The sequence below is a fragment of the Drosophila guanche genome, unplaced genomic scaffold, assembly GCF_900245975.1.
Source record: "Drosophila guanche unplaced genomic scaffold, DGUA_6, whole genome shotgun sequence".
In the NCBI taxonomy this organism is placed as follows: domain Eukaryota; kingdom Metazoa; phylum Arthropoda; class Insecta; order Diptera; family Drosophilidae; genus Drosophila; species Drosophila guanche.
This window is the reverse complement of record NW_022995747.1, coordinates 2,678,601-2,694,109: the sequence shown is the minus strand read 5'-3', so window position 1 is coordinate 2,694,109 and position 15,509 is coordinate 2,678,601. Positions and strand designations below refer to the sequence as shown.

Sequence of the window (15,509 nt, the reverse complement as noted above, 5' to 3'; positions counted from 1 at the left end):
ACAATGTAATTTTTAATTATTTTATTGTTAATTTGTTTTTTCAGGTAAATTATAGTAATTGAAAATATTATCAAATAACTTTGCCGCGGTTCGAGTACACCGATAACTAGTTTTAACTATCAATGGCATCCCATCTCTAGCTAAGGTGACGCTTGTTTATTGGCGCAGTTTGTTTAAAATTTGTCAAATTCTTAATTAAATCGAAGCAAATTACTGCAGAATGTGGAGCAACTTTGAGGCGTCTCCTTGCGAGGATGAGACCATATCGAATGTGTTCTCCTCGCGTGGCATGTTCCGGATAAGCAGCGAGGAGGAGGTAAAGTCCGCCATTCAAACGAATCAACAGTTAGCTATGCTACAATTTCCCTTTGTTAGGTCGAGAAATACCCAGAGGTTTTGGCATCAGTGCAATGCGGCAAAATGGTGATATCCATAGACAAGAGCCTGCTGCTGCTGGAAGATGAACTGGTGGCCAAGTGCAGCTTCCTCAGTTTCAGTGCGCAGATCGAAGCCATTGCCATCTCCAGCAGCGGCAATCTGATTGTGTGCGGCCTCAGCGATGGCGAAGTTCACGGTGTGTTCATCAAGGGGCTGCTACTGTTTAGCGTTTGCGTAAAACTGGACGATGTAGGCCTCACGGGTGGCACCTTCAGGAGCATCCACCAGTGCGATCAACGATTCTACTTTACCTGCAAGAATGGCAGCATCTATGGGTGAGTAAGAGAGAACATAGAGAAGTTCCTTTTTCCTGCAATGACAAACGATTCATTCCTTTAGCTTGAGTGAAATTGATGAAGCCACTTTGGAGTCTGTGACGAATATAACCCTGAATGACAACGAGACCATTGCCTGCGAGAAGGCCATCCTGGACGATGTCACCATCAAGCGTATTACCAAGGGTCGCCCAATGGGCAATGTCGACTGCGCTGTGCTCTTCAAGCAGCTGTCGGCGGTGGGTCACATTTCCGCACAGAATAATCAGGAAGTGCGTGGCGCGGATCATGGCTTGATCATCTCCGGGGATCAGGGCACGGCCAACTTCAAGACGTCGGCCAATGATGTCACTCGCATCAGCCTGCCCGCCCATTATGGCAGCCTGAAGCAGATCTACAATCTGGATGACTGTGTGTAAGTTTTGGAACAAAAGTTATCCGTGGGCTTGGTCTAATTCGGATTCCCCATTTGCCTTAGGATTGCCCTGACCAACTCTGGTCACCTGCTGGACATCTGTCCGTACACACGCACAGTGAATTTGTGCCAATCGTCACAGGGTCGCACCTTGTTGATCGAGGATCTGCTAGTCATGGAGTGCAGCGAGGAGAGCATTGAGCTGCTGATACTAACAAAGCCAACGGACGAGGGGCGCTTAATGAAGATTGTGGAGTATCCATGTACGTTTTTCTTACCATTTCAAGCTCTTCTTTGCTTAATCTTCCATAAATCCCACAGCTCTGAGATGCAAAAATGAAGTGGAAGTGCCAGAGCATGCCTGGCTGGTGCGCCAGCCAAAGTGTGCCGTCAATTTGTACTATTTGGCAGCCAAGGAGGCGAACCAAAGCAGTCTGCCCTCAGTGGTGGAAATGATGCTGGTCTCGGAAACGGATCCCAGTGATCGATTTAAGAAACTCGTGGCCAAGGGCCGCCTGGAGGAGGCCGAGGAATTCGGCAAACAATTCGAGCTGTGCCTGCAGCCGATCTTTGAGGCCAAAGCCAAGCGTATACTGGTGGAGCTCTGCAACTCAGATTCCCAATTGAAGGACCCCGAAGTGGATGCCAAATTTCAGATCCTGCTGCATTTGCTCTCGCAGATTGAGAGCAAAGCGTTTATTAAGAACAATCGCATGATCAACCTCAGTTCGCGACACATTCTAGAGCGCTATCTGCGCGAGATTCAAAAACGTTTGAGCTTCGAGGTGAGTCTTGGTTAGCTTTGCTTATGGGTTTGTCTACTAAATGTCTTTTTTTGCTTGCAGGAGGATGAAGAGGATATGCTGGAGATTGACGAGCAGCTGCATCGTCTCAAGACTCTTGCCATTACCGATCCGTACGAGTGCAACAGCGACTGGCAAAAGTTCATTTACGATAACAATTTGGTGCGCGTGGTCAAGTCGCTGTTCAACACCGATATGCCCACGGCCTGCCTCATCTGGCGCCGCCATTCGAGCAGTATTCTGCCGCACCTCAACGAGGATGAGTTGCGCACACTGCTCGGGTTCATACCGAGCAACACGAAGCCGTTTAATGTGGTGCAATGGCTGCGTCAGTTCATACCAATGGTCAGCAATACGCATCCCAGCATAATGCCATTCATAACCGACTGGAGCATTGAGATGACGCGCAAGCTGCAGTACAACACGCATTGGCCGAACATTGGCCTGGAGTTTTCCACCAAAATCCTGGAGATTTTTGAGGAAATTCAATTTACATATTCGTGAGTTCCATTGCAATGCAATCCTCAATCAAAGATACGAATTTTTTCCCCCTTTTAGTGACGTGCGACGGCAGCAGGAGCGGAATGTGGGTAAGCTGCGGGACCTGGTCAACGCGCTTCAGGACTTGTTTGTGCTGAAAACCAACTACAACATGGGCTTCACATTGGACAACTACATGCAGGACTCGATAGATGCGACAGCCTTGAGCATACTGCAGCATGTGCAGCTGGATAAGCTGCAGCGACTGGTGAAGGACTTTATGTACCCCATATTCCAGGAGAAGGGACGCCAGCCACTGGCCGTGATCAAGCAGTACATTGCCCAGCTGGTGGCCAGCCGTCAGTCGTCCAGCAAATGGCTGGAGCGTGCCATGGCCTGCATTGAGCTGCTGCACAACGAGGATAGTCGCTTGGAGTGCGCACTGTCGGTGCTGCAGAATGCGCCAGTGCCTTGGCCTGAGACTTTGGGGCCGTTGATCAAGCTGCGCAACTCAACGCATCCGCTGGCCATGAAGATCAATGCCGAATACGAGATTCAGGTGATCAAGATCATGAAAGTCAAGTATGGCTGGCCGGCAGACAGCTCGGCTGACATCAACCTGGAGCTGTTCATGATGCGCATCGTAAAGCTGAATCTTCCCGACATGCTGGACGATATACGCACACTGACCAAGGCGGCGCCAGAGATCTCCACGGGTGCTAATTTCAATTGCTGCTACCAGATGGCCAGACGCGGTCAAATCGAATTGGCCTACGAGTTCTTCAAGTCTCTGGGCAGCGAAACGAACGACAAGCATCGCCGGGATGTTGTGGAGATCTTTGCCAATCTGCTGGAGAACAGCTCCACGGCGTCGTTTGTCAACGAAACCAAAGTGCAGGAGCATCTGAATGTGCTGGAACTCTTTAAGCTGTTCCTGCCACACGTTGAATCTGTGTACGAACGTCGCTATCTAATCATCAAGCATCGCTTCCATTTACGCGAGAAGTTCAGCATTGAACTGAGCTGCAGCGGCGAACTTATCCCATTGTGTCGCCGCCACGAGCTGATGGACGAGGCCATTGAGAGGATCATTGAACGGGCACAGGCCACGCTAAATGTGTCCGCTTTTATAGCCAGCGAAATGGGTGAACTCTGCAGGACCCTGGATCTGTCGAAAGTGTTTGGCCTGCAACGTCTGTGCCAGCGTGTGGCATGTCTGCCCCTCAGCTGTGCCTTGGCCTATCATGTCCTGCAGTTCTTCGATTGTGTGCCCGCCAACAGCAGTGATTACATCAACCTGGCCCTGGAGCTGATTGTCCAGCAAATTGACTCGGCAAAGGGCAACAATCAGGGTGGGTTTTGGCAGCTAAAAGGGTGTCTGGCTTTTGCTCATATTTCATCTCCTTTTCCCTTTGGCAGACTCTCCATCTTCGCTGCAATTGATCAACGAGAGTGATCCCTTGAGCTTCCCTCTGGCCTATGATCTGCTCACGTCTGCCTTGCTGCATGAACGCAGCCGTCGGAGGGATCTTGTGGAGCTCATACAGTACATTCGTGTGGCTGTCATTCACTATCCTTTGGATGCCATCACAACGCACTACAATGGCAAGGAGCAGGCGATCAATGAGAAAATTTGCCGCGCCCTGGATGGCACGCCAATGGCTTTGGGCGAGACAACGCTTAATTTTACGAGTGCCCTGAATGGTTCGTTTGATGTGAAACCACTGCCGCAGCAGCTGCAGCAAACTACATCGAAGAAACGCTACTCGGTGTCCATGTTCGATGAGGTGGAAGTGCAGCCAGCACAGCAGCCGCAACAGAAGGTATTCTTGATATTTTGCTGATCCTTTTAACCACAGAAATTCCCTCTTTTGTGCAGCGAAACATCAGTGGTCGCCTGCCCATTGTCAAGTTCTTGGCCCGCACGCTGCTGGTGATGATTACTGAGGCAGAGCCCACGAATTCAATGCTGCTGCAAGTGCGCCAATCGCTGGCGGAGAATGTCAAGGCAGACATCGATGGTGCACGCGCTGATTTCTTTTTGTCGCTGGAGTATCTGACCAAGGCCAAGGAGCACGATGTGTGGTATGTGATGTCGCAGTATCTGCTGGAGTATCAAAAGCAAAACTGCAAAAAGAAGCGAATCATCAATGAGGGCTTCATTTCGCTGCAACTGAGGCGCATCTTCCGGAATGCCATGAACAACAAGGATGCTAATTTCATAGAGCTATTCAGCATGCTGGTGGCCGATGCTGAGGCCGTGGCACAGCTCGATAAGCTCTCCACGGAGGTGAAAACCGATCTGCAGAAGATTAACTTCCTGACGCTCTCGGCCATGTACAGCGAACACATTGAGGACATGGACAATGTGCAAATAATACGTGCCAAGTGGGTTAATTCTATTCTTCATTTAGTTGATTATTCATGAATGTTGTTTCAGGCGCCTCAAGCTCTATTATTATCTGGAATTCTGCCAGCAGGATCCACGCATCAAGGGCAAGTTCAATGCGGACATGGACAACATTGAGCATCTGCTGAAGGAGTTCCACAACAAACAGCTGGACGTGACGCTGCTGGAGCGCATGAGCCGTGACTTTGGCTTTGACTATCAGAAGATTCTCATCACCCAAATTCTAAGCATACTGAATGCCCAGGAACTGCGTTTTGAGATCAAGCGTGACACCTTCGGTGACGATGAGTTGGTCATGCTGAGCAGCGCCCAGGAAATGCAAGAGATGTGCCAGCCGTACATCAATGAGATCAAGAATGTGGAGCTATTTACCTCTAAGCTAAAGCAATTTATTGAAGAGATCAACATCTACTTCTATGAGCTTTACATGTGCGTCATCAACATCTTAATGTTCTTTGATGCTGCACCCAAAGAGATGGAGATCTGGACGAATATTTTACACTTTCTGCGCCACAAGATGATCACGCGACGACGCAATCGTCCGGGACAGCTGGAGACGGATATGTGGCTCAAATCGCAGCGAGAGAATGGCGTGCTACCGAAAATCTCACGCTATCGTTTGCCCTTCAAGCCGATTGTCGAGCAGCCACTGAAGGATATACTCGGTAAGTGGCCAACAATATTTACCCCTGAGGATTACTCACTTGTTTACCTGCTCCTACAGATAGCGAACTAAATGTGGACAACTGCCAGAGCTGGTTCCCGCTCATCCAAATGTATACGGCACTCAAAGGCTCCAAGGACAGCAACCAGAACTGTGATTACTTCTGCATGTCGGCGGTGAAGAATTCAATAGCCGAATACAAGTCGAAGAACGAGTCGGAGTCGTGGAGTTTGCATCCCACAAACAATGCCTTCCTGAAGTCAATCCTGCGGCTCGTGAAGAAGGTGCACAATCCGAACAAAGCTTTTCTCATACTCTACTTTGTTTCGAACTATGCTCGGGATGGAGCGGACATGGTGGAGGCCTCCTACGAGTGCTGGAATTTTATCAAGGAGAACGGCCATCTGATCACCGATGCGAAGAGTCAGGAACAAGTGGGAAAGGTGAAGCGTCGTTATCCCATACAGAAGACACAGCACTTGCTGTATGTCTATGGCCTGACCGATGAGAAGCTGCTGCGACTTGTGGAGAATCCCACGGAGCTGATACACAGCCTCTATCATCACGAGCTGATCATCAAGTCCAGCAAGGTGGACATTAATGCGCTGGTCACAGAGATAGCCAATCTGCACGATCTCAACTTGGGCTCGATACAGTTCCGTTTGCTGCAGAAGTGGCTCTCGGTGACCATGGAGCCAGCGGATGGCACTATGCTGGAGGAGACCTTCTTGGAGGATCAGAACTGGTCCGATCAGCACGGCGCGGGCGACACCAGCTGCATTGGCGGCAGCAGCAGCAGCGATGATGCCAGCGAGAATGTGGTGCGAGCATTTTATATACTCAGCAGCTGGCCCAAATCAGAGGCTGTGAAGTTCCTAGTGGGACTAATATTTAAGGGAGGGTAAGAGGAATATGGAGCATTATTTATAGAACAATATATTTATCTCTCTCTCTCTCTTTGTGTGTTAGCTCCGTGAACACCTCCACACAGCTGCAAATGTACGAATGCTATTCGAAGCTCAACGATGGCAGCAACTCCTTCACGAACACCATCAGCCAGCGACAGTTTATTACCATCAAGTGCGTCCACGAGCTGAAGGCGCTCGGGTACAAGTCAAACATTGACAAGTTCGCCGATGATCACTGCAACAAAATTGATATTCTGAAGATGATTTGGCAGCGCAATGCCGAGAATCCGCTCTCGCTGGAGGTGATGGCCAACATTTGTCTTGGCTTTGATATTCATCTGCCCAAGATCTGGAATGGCATACTCAAGCGTATGGTGATGTTTCATATGCTGCGGGAGCTGAATGCCCTGCTGGATGTGCTCAGTTGCAGGCCACAGTTGCTGCATCTGGATGGACTGGCTTTGGCCTGGGACTATGTGCTCTGCCATCCGCTGAAGAATGCCGTGCAGACGCGTTCGTTTGCACAGGAAGAGCTGCTGCACAAGACGCTGTTGCGGCTGCAAGGCTGCCCAGTGGTGCATGCCCTCAATCTCGTACAGTTTGCCGAGCTGTGCATACTGATCCATCGACCCCACATGGCTGCAGCTCTACTCAGCTTCTGTCAAAGTAGCGAACATCGCGAAAAGATCAAAAAGGTGGGTGTACTCAATTTACGGCCTAAACAATTTCTATATATGTATTTGTATTTGCAGCTAATTGCGAACCGCCAGGGGGACAATCTACGGCAACATATATTGGATTTGGAAGAGGCTGGCCTGCTGCCCGTGGTACTCAATTTTGCACTCAAAGAATTGAAGCTATAGGCATGGATTTGCATTATATTTTGCCCATGCAAATACTATTTAATTAATGTTTAAATCTATTTCCAAACTAAATTAAACAAATCCATAATCGAATCGTATATCATGAATGTAATGGCCACATCGAGGCAGACCCTGCCCAGGCGTGGCACTGTGCCTTTGTAGAAGGCCAGGGGACCCTCGTAGCGTATGATCTTCAGGGCACAGTCCACCGAGTTCTTATATTTAGACGCATCCAAGCCTTGCATGCGTGTCTTGACCACATCAATGGGATTATTGCCAAACACCGATGCGGCACCGGCAATGGCACCAAAAATACCAACCAACACTTTTGGCACTGACTTTGTCTGGTCTTTGCCCGTGTACAAGTCCTTCAGCGAGAAGAGCACAAAGAAACGAATGGCCTGATTTGAGCCCTGCTTGACCACAGTGGCTGGCAATCCCTTGTAAATGCCACCAATGCCTAGGGCAAAGAAGTGACGTAAAGAGAACCTTTTGTAAATCTCTGTGATAGTTACCTTCACTCTTGAAGATCTGACCAATGCCATGAAACAGTCCCTTGTACTTGGGCTTTGCGCTTCGTTGATCGTTGATGAAACGCACCTTGATTGTCTCCATGGGTGTGACGGCTACAACCGCCTCTGTCATGCCAGCCAACATGCCGGAGAAGAAGCGTTTTGTCATAGTCAATTCGCTATCGTCACCGCGCATCTTAGTGCTGTAGAACTCAAAGGCACCAAACCTATTAAACAGTATTCCATTAAAATAATCAAACTCTATCTTAAGTTCCTGCATCTTCTCACCTGGCGGCACTTTTTGGTATGCTGCCCAACAGCAACACGCTCAAGCCGCGATAGAGGCCAAAGAATCCCTTATCCTTGACCGTTTTCGTCACACAGTCGACGATGCCATTGAATTTCTTTAATTCCCCCTTCTCGTCCAGCTGCAGTTGTGTCTTCACGAACTCCGTGGGGTAAGTGATGAGAATTTCCAACCCACCAGTAATACCGCCGGCAATGATGCCCTTCAGGCCCTTTTCTCCACTGTTGGCTGCAACGGGATATGGGACAGGCGGCTGCATTATTACTTTTTGCCTTTCAAGCTTGAACTAAATAATATTTTAACAAAACGAGAAAAGTCAAAGCCGGTCTGCTACCTCGAGTGACAGACAGTCAGACAGAGTGAATAATTCTGGTTGTAAGTATTCATCAACATTTTTTTTAAGTTTTGAAATGAATACTCGATGAAGAAGCGGAAGTAGGACCACTAAGTATGAATTCCAAGCATAATAAGTTGCCTGCTTTCCACTTTCCACCTTGCAGCGGCTTTCTGCTTAGGTTTAAAGTGAATTAAATGTTTTACAAACATAAATACTCTCAATTATCAATTAATATATATTAAATATCTACAAAGAGTTGCAAATAGTGTTAATTGAGAAGAGAATTTGAGGAGGCTCGATTTTCGTATTTAAAATTAACAACCTGCACGTTGACGTCATATTAATCGCTATCGCTGCACAGTAGCAACAGTTGCTGGAAACATGAAGAAAAATGCATTTAGGTATTGAAATATGTTAAATATTGGCTGGAAACTGCTTTAATTATAACTAATTTGCATTCCTGCTTGCGTCAAGTTTTACTGTGCATACTTTTCAGTTGCCATTGTTCGTTTCTTGTGTTTTCCACACGCATTTGGTTATGTGCCCACTGTGCCAATCAGCTGTTTCTGCCAGCAGATTATGGAATTTTGTGCCGAAAGTATAAATCTAAATTAAACTAAAAATGCTGCGTTCGCTGTTTGGAGCACAAAAGTGCTGGGGTTTGGTCAACAGAACTGCTGGCCAGAGCCGACAACTCATTGAGATAAGCACAAAGGTGTCGCCAGCTGCATGGACAGTGTCCAGGTGAGAGTTCAATCGATAATATAAATCTTGCAGCTATAATCAGATGTGTATCTCCAAACAGAAGGCATTATTCACCGCCCACGCACATCAAGCAGTCGGCAGTGCCCAATGATTCCGGCACCATGGCTGAGAGTAAGAACAGCAGTGACATCAATCTACCAAGAACTCTTTTAATTGCACACCTGGATTTTCCTTTGCAGTCAAGCAGGAGATGATGAAGAGATTGGGCCTGGAGCCGGGCTATAATCCGCTGCCCAAGTCTCGCGAGCATTTACTCAAGTATCAGCCCAAGCTGGAGGATCTGCCGGCACGCGCCATGCAGGACTCGTTCACGTCAGCCATTCTGCCCTTGAGCACTGACCGTACGCTGCAGGACAAGTACGTCAACTATCTGGGCAGTGTGCGCTTGGGCAGGCTGCTGGAGGATATGGACATGTTTGCGGGTAAATGGCAGACATCACAAAGGGTCCATAAATATGCTCACCCATTGATATTTTACAGCCTGGTGCTGTCACAAGCATTTGAAGCTGCCCTATCTGCCGGAGGGTGTGCATCTGCCATACACATTTGTGACCATACTCGTGGATCGCATCGATTTCACCAAGCTCAAGGCCTCCGGCACCGAGGATATTCGTCTCTCTGGTCATGTCTCCTGGGTGGGCACCAGCTCCATAGAGGTTGTGGTGTGGCTGGAGCAAATGGTGAATGGCAGCTACATGAAACTGACGCGAGCTCTCTTCCTGATGGCCGCCAGGAATGCCATCAACACGGCAGCCGCTCCCGTCAACCCTATAATGCCGGCCAACGATGAAGAGAAGGTCATTCTGGCCGGTGGCAAAGATCGCAAGCGTCAGCGCCAGATCCGTTGCGCAGAGTCCGTCTTCAATGTGGAGCCCAACGATCCCGAGCAGACGCTCATGTATCAGCTGTACAAGCGGACCACGCCCAGCACCACGCTTGAGCTGAATAAGCGCATTCTGCCGCCCAACTGCCGCTGGATGTCGGACTCGTACCAGATGAGCACCATACCCTCGTTCCCGGAGCATCGCAATCACCACAACCGAGTCTTTGGCGGGTTTCTCATGCGCAGCGCGAGCGAGATAAGTTGGGCGGCAGCTTTCCTCTACTGCAAGAAGCGGCCCAAGCTGGAGCACATCTCGGACATCAGTTTCGAGAAGCCAGTGGGTGTGGACAGCTTCATCAAGATGACCGCCTATGTGGTCTTCACGCAGCTCAACTACATGCAGATCATGACCGTGGCGGATGTGCTGGACACGCAAACGGGCAATCAGGTCACCACAAACACATTCTACTACACCTTCTCGGCGCCGGATACAGTCACAGAGGTGCTGCCACGCTCGTATCACGAGACCATGTGGTACATCCAGGGACGCCGCAAGTTTGAGGCCAGCATGGGCATGAAGTAGACATATGACATATGCATGTACATCTGTGGTAAAAAATAACCCAATGATAATTAACCGAGCCGAGGCTATATGATATAATATGAGATACTTAATATTTTGCTGTTCTCCTGTGCAATGTGCTAATAAAATGTAATCCTCTATGCTGATAGTGTTACGTCTAGGGCCGCACAGAGACTGTTGTGGGCCGAAAAGCTTTTTCAACGCAGATGTTAGATTAGTTCTCCCTTCGTCGGCATCGACGTGCTCTGACCTTCTACCAAAGCGAACGCTCTCTCCCACTCTCTGAGCGTTTTGCACCTGCAGCACTGCAAGTTCTCTATGCAAATTATTGAGTTTTATTACGTGATATTTTTTCAACAAGCAGGCGAGCCAGTAGTGACAGCAAAAGTACTCGAAAAGATGCATCGTCTGATAGCGATTCGAGCGGTTAGAATTCTAGCACAAAGCTGGACCCACAGAGGATCTTCAGTGCCCTGCGCATTCTTTGCCAGCCAAAATCCCAGGCCATATGGAACAAAGAAGTCTGATGGCTTCAGCCACATGCTGACATCCGATCACTGTTCGGGCAACCTAGCGGATGGTGAGTGATAAAAGTGCACCGAAGAGCATTTACACAATGTATCCCCATCCCTGCACAGTTGTTAAAAGCATCCGCGATCGGGTAGATGTGGACTTTGGCTATCATACGGTGCCCAAGCCGCGCGATCATCTCTTAAAGTACCAGCCAAAGCTCGAGGAGTTGCCCACACGCAGCATGCTGGACTCGCACACCACGGTCGTGTTGCCTCTCAGCTCGGATGAGTACATACGGGAGCGATATGTCAACTATTTGGGTAGGGTACGTATGGGACGCATCATGGAGGAGCTGGATATGTTTGCTGTCTGGCTGTGCCACCGGCATGTGCTGCTGCCCAACCTGCCAAAGGATGTGCCGCTGCCTTACACATTTGTCACGCTGCTCGTCGACAAGGTGGAGTTTACCAACATTGAGCGGCTCAAGGCCAATCATGACATCCATCTGAGTGGGCACATTTCGTGGACGGGCCGCAGCTCCATGGAGATCACCATCTATGTGCAGCAGCTGGCGGACGGCAAGTACATCGATGTGACCAAGGCTCTCTTCCTGATGGTGGCTCGCAACGCCACCAACACGAGCTCAGCGCCCGTCAATCCCCTGAAGCCTGCCAACGACACGGAGCAGGCCATCTGGCAGGAGGCCGAGAAACGCCAGAAGCAACGCCGCACAGCGCAAACCGAATCGGTGCTCAACTCTCCGCCGCGCGAGCACGAGCAGGCCATTATGTATGATCTGCTTAAGCGCACCACCATACCGGACAACATGGACCTCAATAGACGCATTCTGCCCCCCAAGTGCCGATGGATGCAGGACTCGCAGCAAACCACCATGATATCCCCATTCCCAGAGAATCGCAATGCCCAGAACACCATATTCGGTGGCTACATCATGCGACAGGCCGTCGAAATAAGCTTCATCATGGCCAGCATCTATCTGCGCGGCCGTCCCATACTCCAGTGCATCTCGGATATTAGTTTCCTCAGTCCCGTCAAGGTGAACACGTTCCTGCAGATGACTGCCTATGTGGTGTACACGAATAAGAACTATGTGCAGCTGATGACGGTAGCACATATCTGGGATGTGCAGAGTGGCGAGGACAGGACTACGAATATCTTCTACCTCACCTACAAGGCTGACAAGATTGTGGACGAGGTGCTGCCGCGTTCGTATCGCGAAATGCTCTGGTATATCCATGGCAGACGAACGCTACTGGCGGCCCTCAAGCTGGAGCCCGAGTACCCAGGCGAGACCGATGGAGAGAAAGCAAAAACTGAAAATAAATGAGACGCGCTTAGTTCTTTCATACCTCGACACAGAGTGTTGTTCCGTTTTGTAATGTTTATTTTACAAATCAGTTTGTTGTTGTTTTGTTTGTTGTAACCAGCGGGCTTGTACAAAGTATTTAAAAATCCTTAAATTGAAGTAGCATGGTCCACCGCTTAGAAGCGCATGCGGTGTGGGTATTGGGAGGAGTGCAGGGCGAACATGTTCTGCAAGTACCTTGCGAAGTATTTACCCTCGGGATGGGCCTTGATGAGCTTCAGCAGGGCACCGTCCACCTCCTTCTGGTCCTTCTTGCGCTGCTCGTTGGGCACGAAGCGCTCCTTCTTAGCGGCGAAGATGTCAGCCTCACCCGACTTCTTGTCCTTCTTGGCCTTGAGGCGACGGAAGTAGGCGTCGTTCAGGTGCTCGGGCACCTTGTACGAGCCCAAGTCCACACGCGACGAGGTGCCGATGACGAAGCGCTGGGAGATGCGACGCAGTGGGCACGAGTTGAGTGCGAAGGGACCGGTGACCAGGAGCAGGCCAGAGCTCAGCACCTTCAGCAGAACGACGCGCTTGCCCTGGTGGCGACCAGCCAGCAGAATGAGCACGGTACCGGGCTTCAGGTTGCGGCGAGTGTTGCGCTTGTGCTCGCTGAAGTTGGCCTTGGAGACGCGCTTCTTCACGAAGGTCTTCGTGGGGTAGTTAGCCTTCGACTTGTTCAGGAAAACTGTGCGCTCTCCGCCGTTCTTGGGGCCACCGATCTTCTTCACCTTCTTGATTGGCACCTTCTCCTTCTGCACCACAGGGCTCTTCTTGTCCTTCAGGCGGTACAGGGCACGACGCTTGTACATCTACAATCAAAACAAAGCGCACACGGTCACAAACATATCCATCCATTCGTAGTCACATCCAATGCGGTGTGGCACCACCACGCTTTGTCACCGTGGAGGCGTCACATCAAAGCGAAACTTCAATTGACGACTTTTCAATGTGTTTGGAACGCTATTTACCTGAGCCTTGGAGTAACGCAAGATCCCGCCCTTCAGGTACGAGTTGAGGGGGTGCTTCTTGCCCTTCTTGGCCGATTTGGCGACTTTCTTAGCTTTTTCGACGGGTGCCATTGTGGAGAACACGTGTACACAGCACAAAATTTATTTGGAAAAGGAAGGTTATGTTGCACAGCAGTGTAGGGTTGTCAAAACTATATCAAAATATCGATATTTTTCAAAATACAAAAAAATTTATATCGTGATATTTTTTTGCGATATTTTTTGAAATTTTATGTCCAATAACCACAGGATCTAAATAATATGAATGTATGTAACGCACAGAAGGAAATTGTTCCTACCCCTTAAAGTATATATTTTTATTTCCTGAATAGCATCAATTGCCGAGTTGACATAACTATGTGTTCGTCTTGTTGTCTGTTAATGCTCAGAGACTATAAGAGCTAGAGGCACCGACTTTTTTCTCAAAGTTTTCTAGTGGTGGTAGTTATTGTAAGGTGTGAGGTGTGCGAGATAGAAGTATGATCTGGAGTATTTTCGTACTTTGAACAAGTCTGTGCGTGTTTTGAACCAAAAAACCCCAAAACACTTACTCAAAAGGATTATATGTATATGTAAAGAAAAGAAAAATGGTATATATATATAATGGGAATTTGAACAAATTTACACAAGCAAAATTATATTAAATATATCGATTCTTTTGCAGTGATATATTTTATATTATTTAGATATTTTTTCCAACCAAAATATATCACCGATATATTTTTTAAATATTTGACAGCCCTAGTTTTTGCGGATTAGTCGACAAAATATACCGCCATTCCTAAAAATATACCAAAGTGTATGCCGTAGTCTTAAGTCATATTCCCCGATGTTGATGTTCTATTTGATATAACCAGGTTGCCAAGACTTTTAACACTGAAAAAACAATTTATTCCGATTGAAGAATCAATTTGGCTTATTATAAAAACTCTTTATATTGGAGTGTCGTCAATTTTTTCCGTGCAACTATGGACGAAAATTTAGTAACGTAGCAATGGTTTCAGCGCTCATCGACTTTCGAGGGTTTCGTCTTATCGCAATCAAATTCGAATTGGGAAACTTGTTGACAATTGAGCTGAAAAGATGAGTCGCCCCAAATAAAAATAGAAAACATGTTTTGGTTACGATTTAATAATACTTTTTTTTCCATTTATTTGTTGTAATGTGTGTACAATGATTTTACAATGATCACGATTTTTCAGTTGTTTTCAAACAACATTATCTCATTTTGTTTTTACACAATGATCCATTTGTTCATGATTTGTTTGGGACTGTCTCCTCCTCCTTAAAGTAAAACCTAATTGCAGGCCGTGATTTCGAATAAATTAAAATGAATGGTTTATAATGTACAGAATGAATTCATTTCGCGTCTGGTTAAAATTCGTAACTAATCCTAAGGTTAAACCTCAACCAATGCTCTCGCAAAAATTAAGCTCAAACTTCTCCAATGAGGGAAATGAGACAACTAAAAATAATACCTATATATAGACATGTTTCTTGGATCTTAGTACAGGGGTTATTTTCTGTTCTTCAGTAAACTAATTGTATAATAATTGAGATTTTGTTTTCGTGTTGTTCTTGATTGCAAATATTTAACTAACTCTGCGCTAAATACAATGTAAAATTTGCTAGTTTTAAAAATACGAAATACATGCAAGTATTTTCTTGAAATCTCAGCCCGCCCACCAGCCGCACAGCGGGAACATGGTGGCGTGGTGGCAGTCGACGGCATTTTAAAAAAACTTAGCTCTAATCCACCGCTCCCGTATCATCGGCTTAATCATTATTTATCGCTTATTTGTCAGTTTGCCCTTACAAAAAGTTAGACTAAGCTTAAATTGATTTCACATCTTGTTGCTTTTGTTTGTTTGTTTCTCAGCTTGTGGTGATTTGCCAGGCAATTGAACACATTTATCTCTCTCGCTTAAATATATATGGATAAAGTAAGTTTTTACTTTCACCTACTCGTATTTTCAGCGCTTGACGTTCGACGGTGTGTTCCCATTTCATAGCTGAACAAAGCTACTCAAAAGT

General features: G+C 47.6%; 5 protein-coding genes across 5 annotated transcripts; 3 read left to right on the top strand and 2 right to left on the bottom strand.

Moving 5' to 3' along the window:
• Positions 1–118: 118 nt before the first annotated feature.
• LOC117583698 lies at positions 119–7,349 on the top strand. The gene is made up of 13 exons (XM_034272179.1): positions 119–316; positions 376–713; positions 778–1,128; positions 1,192–1,391; positions 1,450–1,913; positions 1,974–2,431; positions 2,490–3,763; positions 3,831–4,234; positions 4,291–4,799; positions 4,852–5,486; positions 5,546–6,386; positions 6,455–7,088; positions 7,146–7,349. Exons 1-13 carry the CDS (start codon positions 221–223, stop codon positions 7,254–7,256), a joined length of 6,315 nt encoding a protein of 2,104 aa, XP_034128070.1. The 5' UTR covers positions 119–220; the 3' UTR covers positions 7,257–7,349.
• On the bottom strand, positions 7,290–8,362 carry LOC117583726 (putative tricarboxylate transport protein, mitochondrial). Its single transcript, XM_034272242.1, has 3 exons — positions 8,057–8,362; positions 7,772–7,995; positions 7,290–7,716 (listed from the first exon to the last, which is right to left on the bottom strand). The coding sequence occupies exons 1-3, from the start codon at positions 8,332–8,334 to the stop codon at positions 7,313–7,315; spliced, it is 906 nt and encodes a 301-aa protein (XP_034128133.1). The 5' UTR covers positions 8,335–8,362; the 3' UTR covers positions 7,290–7,312.
• A 601-nt stretch (positions 8,363–8,963) lies between these two features.
• On the top strand, positions 8,964–10,723 carry LOC117583712 (acyl-coenzyme A thioesterase 9, mitochondrial-like). The gene is made up of 4 exons (XM_034272203.1): positions 8,964–9,156; positions 9,218–9,288; positions 9,357–9,599; positions 9,658–10,723. Exons 1-4 carry the CDS (start codon positions 9,035–9,037, stop codon positions 10,581–10,583), a joined length of 1,362 nt encoding a protein of 453 aa, XP_034128094.1. The 5' UTR covers positions 8,964–9,034; the 3' UTR covers positions 10,584–10,723.
• Positions 10,724–10,967: 244 nt separating this feature from the next.
• Positions 10,968–12,477, top strand: LOC117583711 (acyl-coenzyme A thioesterase 9, mitochondrial). Its single transcript, XM_034272202.1, has 2 exons — positions 10,968–11,163; positions 11,222–12,477. Exons 1-2 carry the CDS (start codon positions 10,983–10,985, stop codon positions 12,442–12,444), a joined length of 1,404 nt encoding a protein of 467 aa, XP_034128093.1. The 5' UTR covers positions 10,968–10,982; the 3' UTR covers positions 12,445–12,477.
• A 6-nt stretch (positions 12,478–12,483) lies between these two features.
• Positions 12,484–13,597, bottom strand: LOC117583729 (60S ribosomal protein L6). The gene is made up of 2 exons (XM_034272245.1): positions 13,437–13,597; positions 12,484–13,277 (listed from the first exon to the last, which is right to left on the bottom strand). The coding sequence occupies exons 1-2, from the start codon at positions 13,545–13,547 to the stop codon at positions 12,600–12,602; spliced, it is 789 nt and encodes a 262-aa protein (XP_034128136.1). The 5' UTR covers positions 13,548–13,597; the 3' UTR covers positions 12,484–12,599.
• Between the last annotated feature and the right edge of the window lie 1,912 nt (positions 13,598–15,509).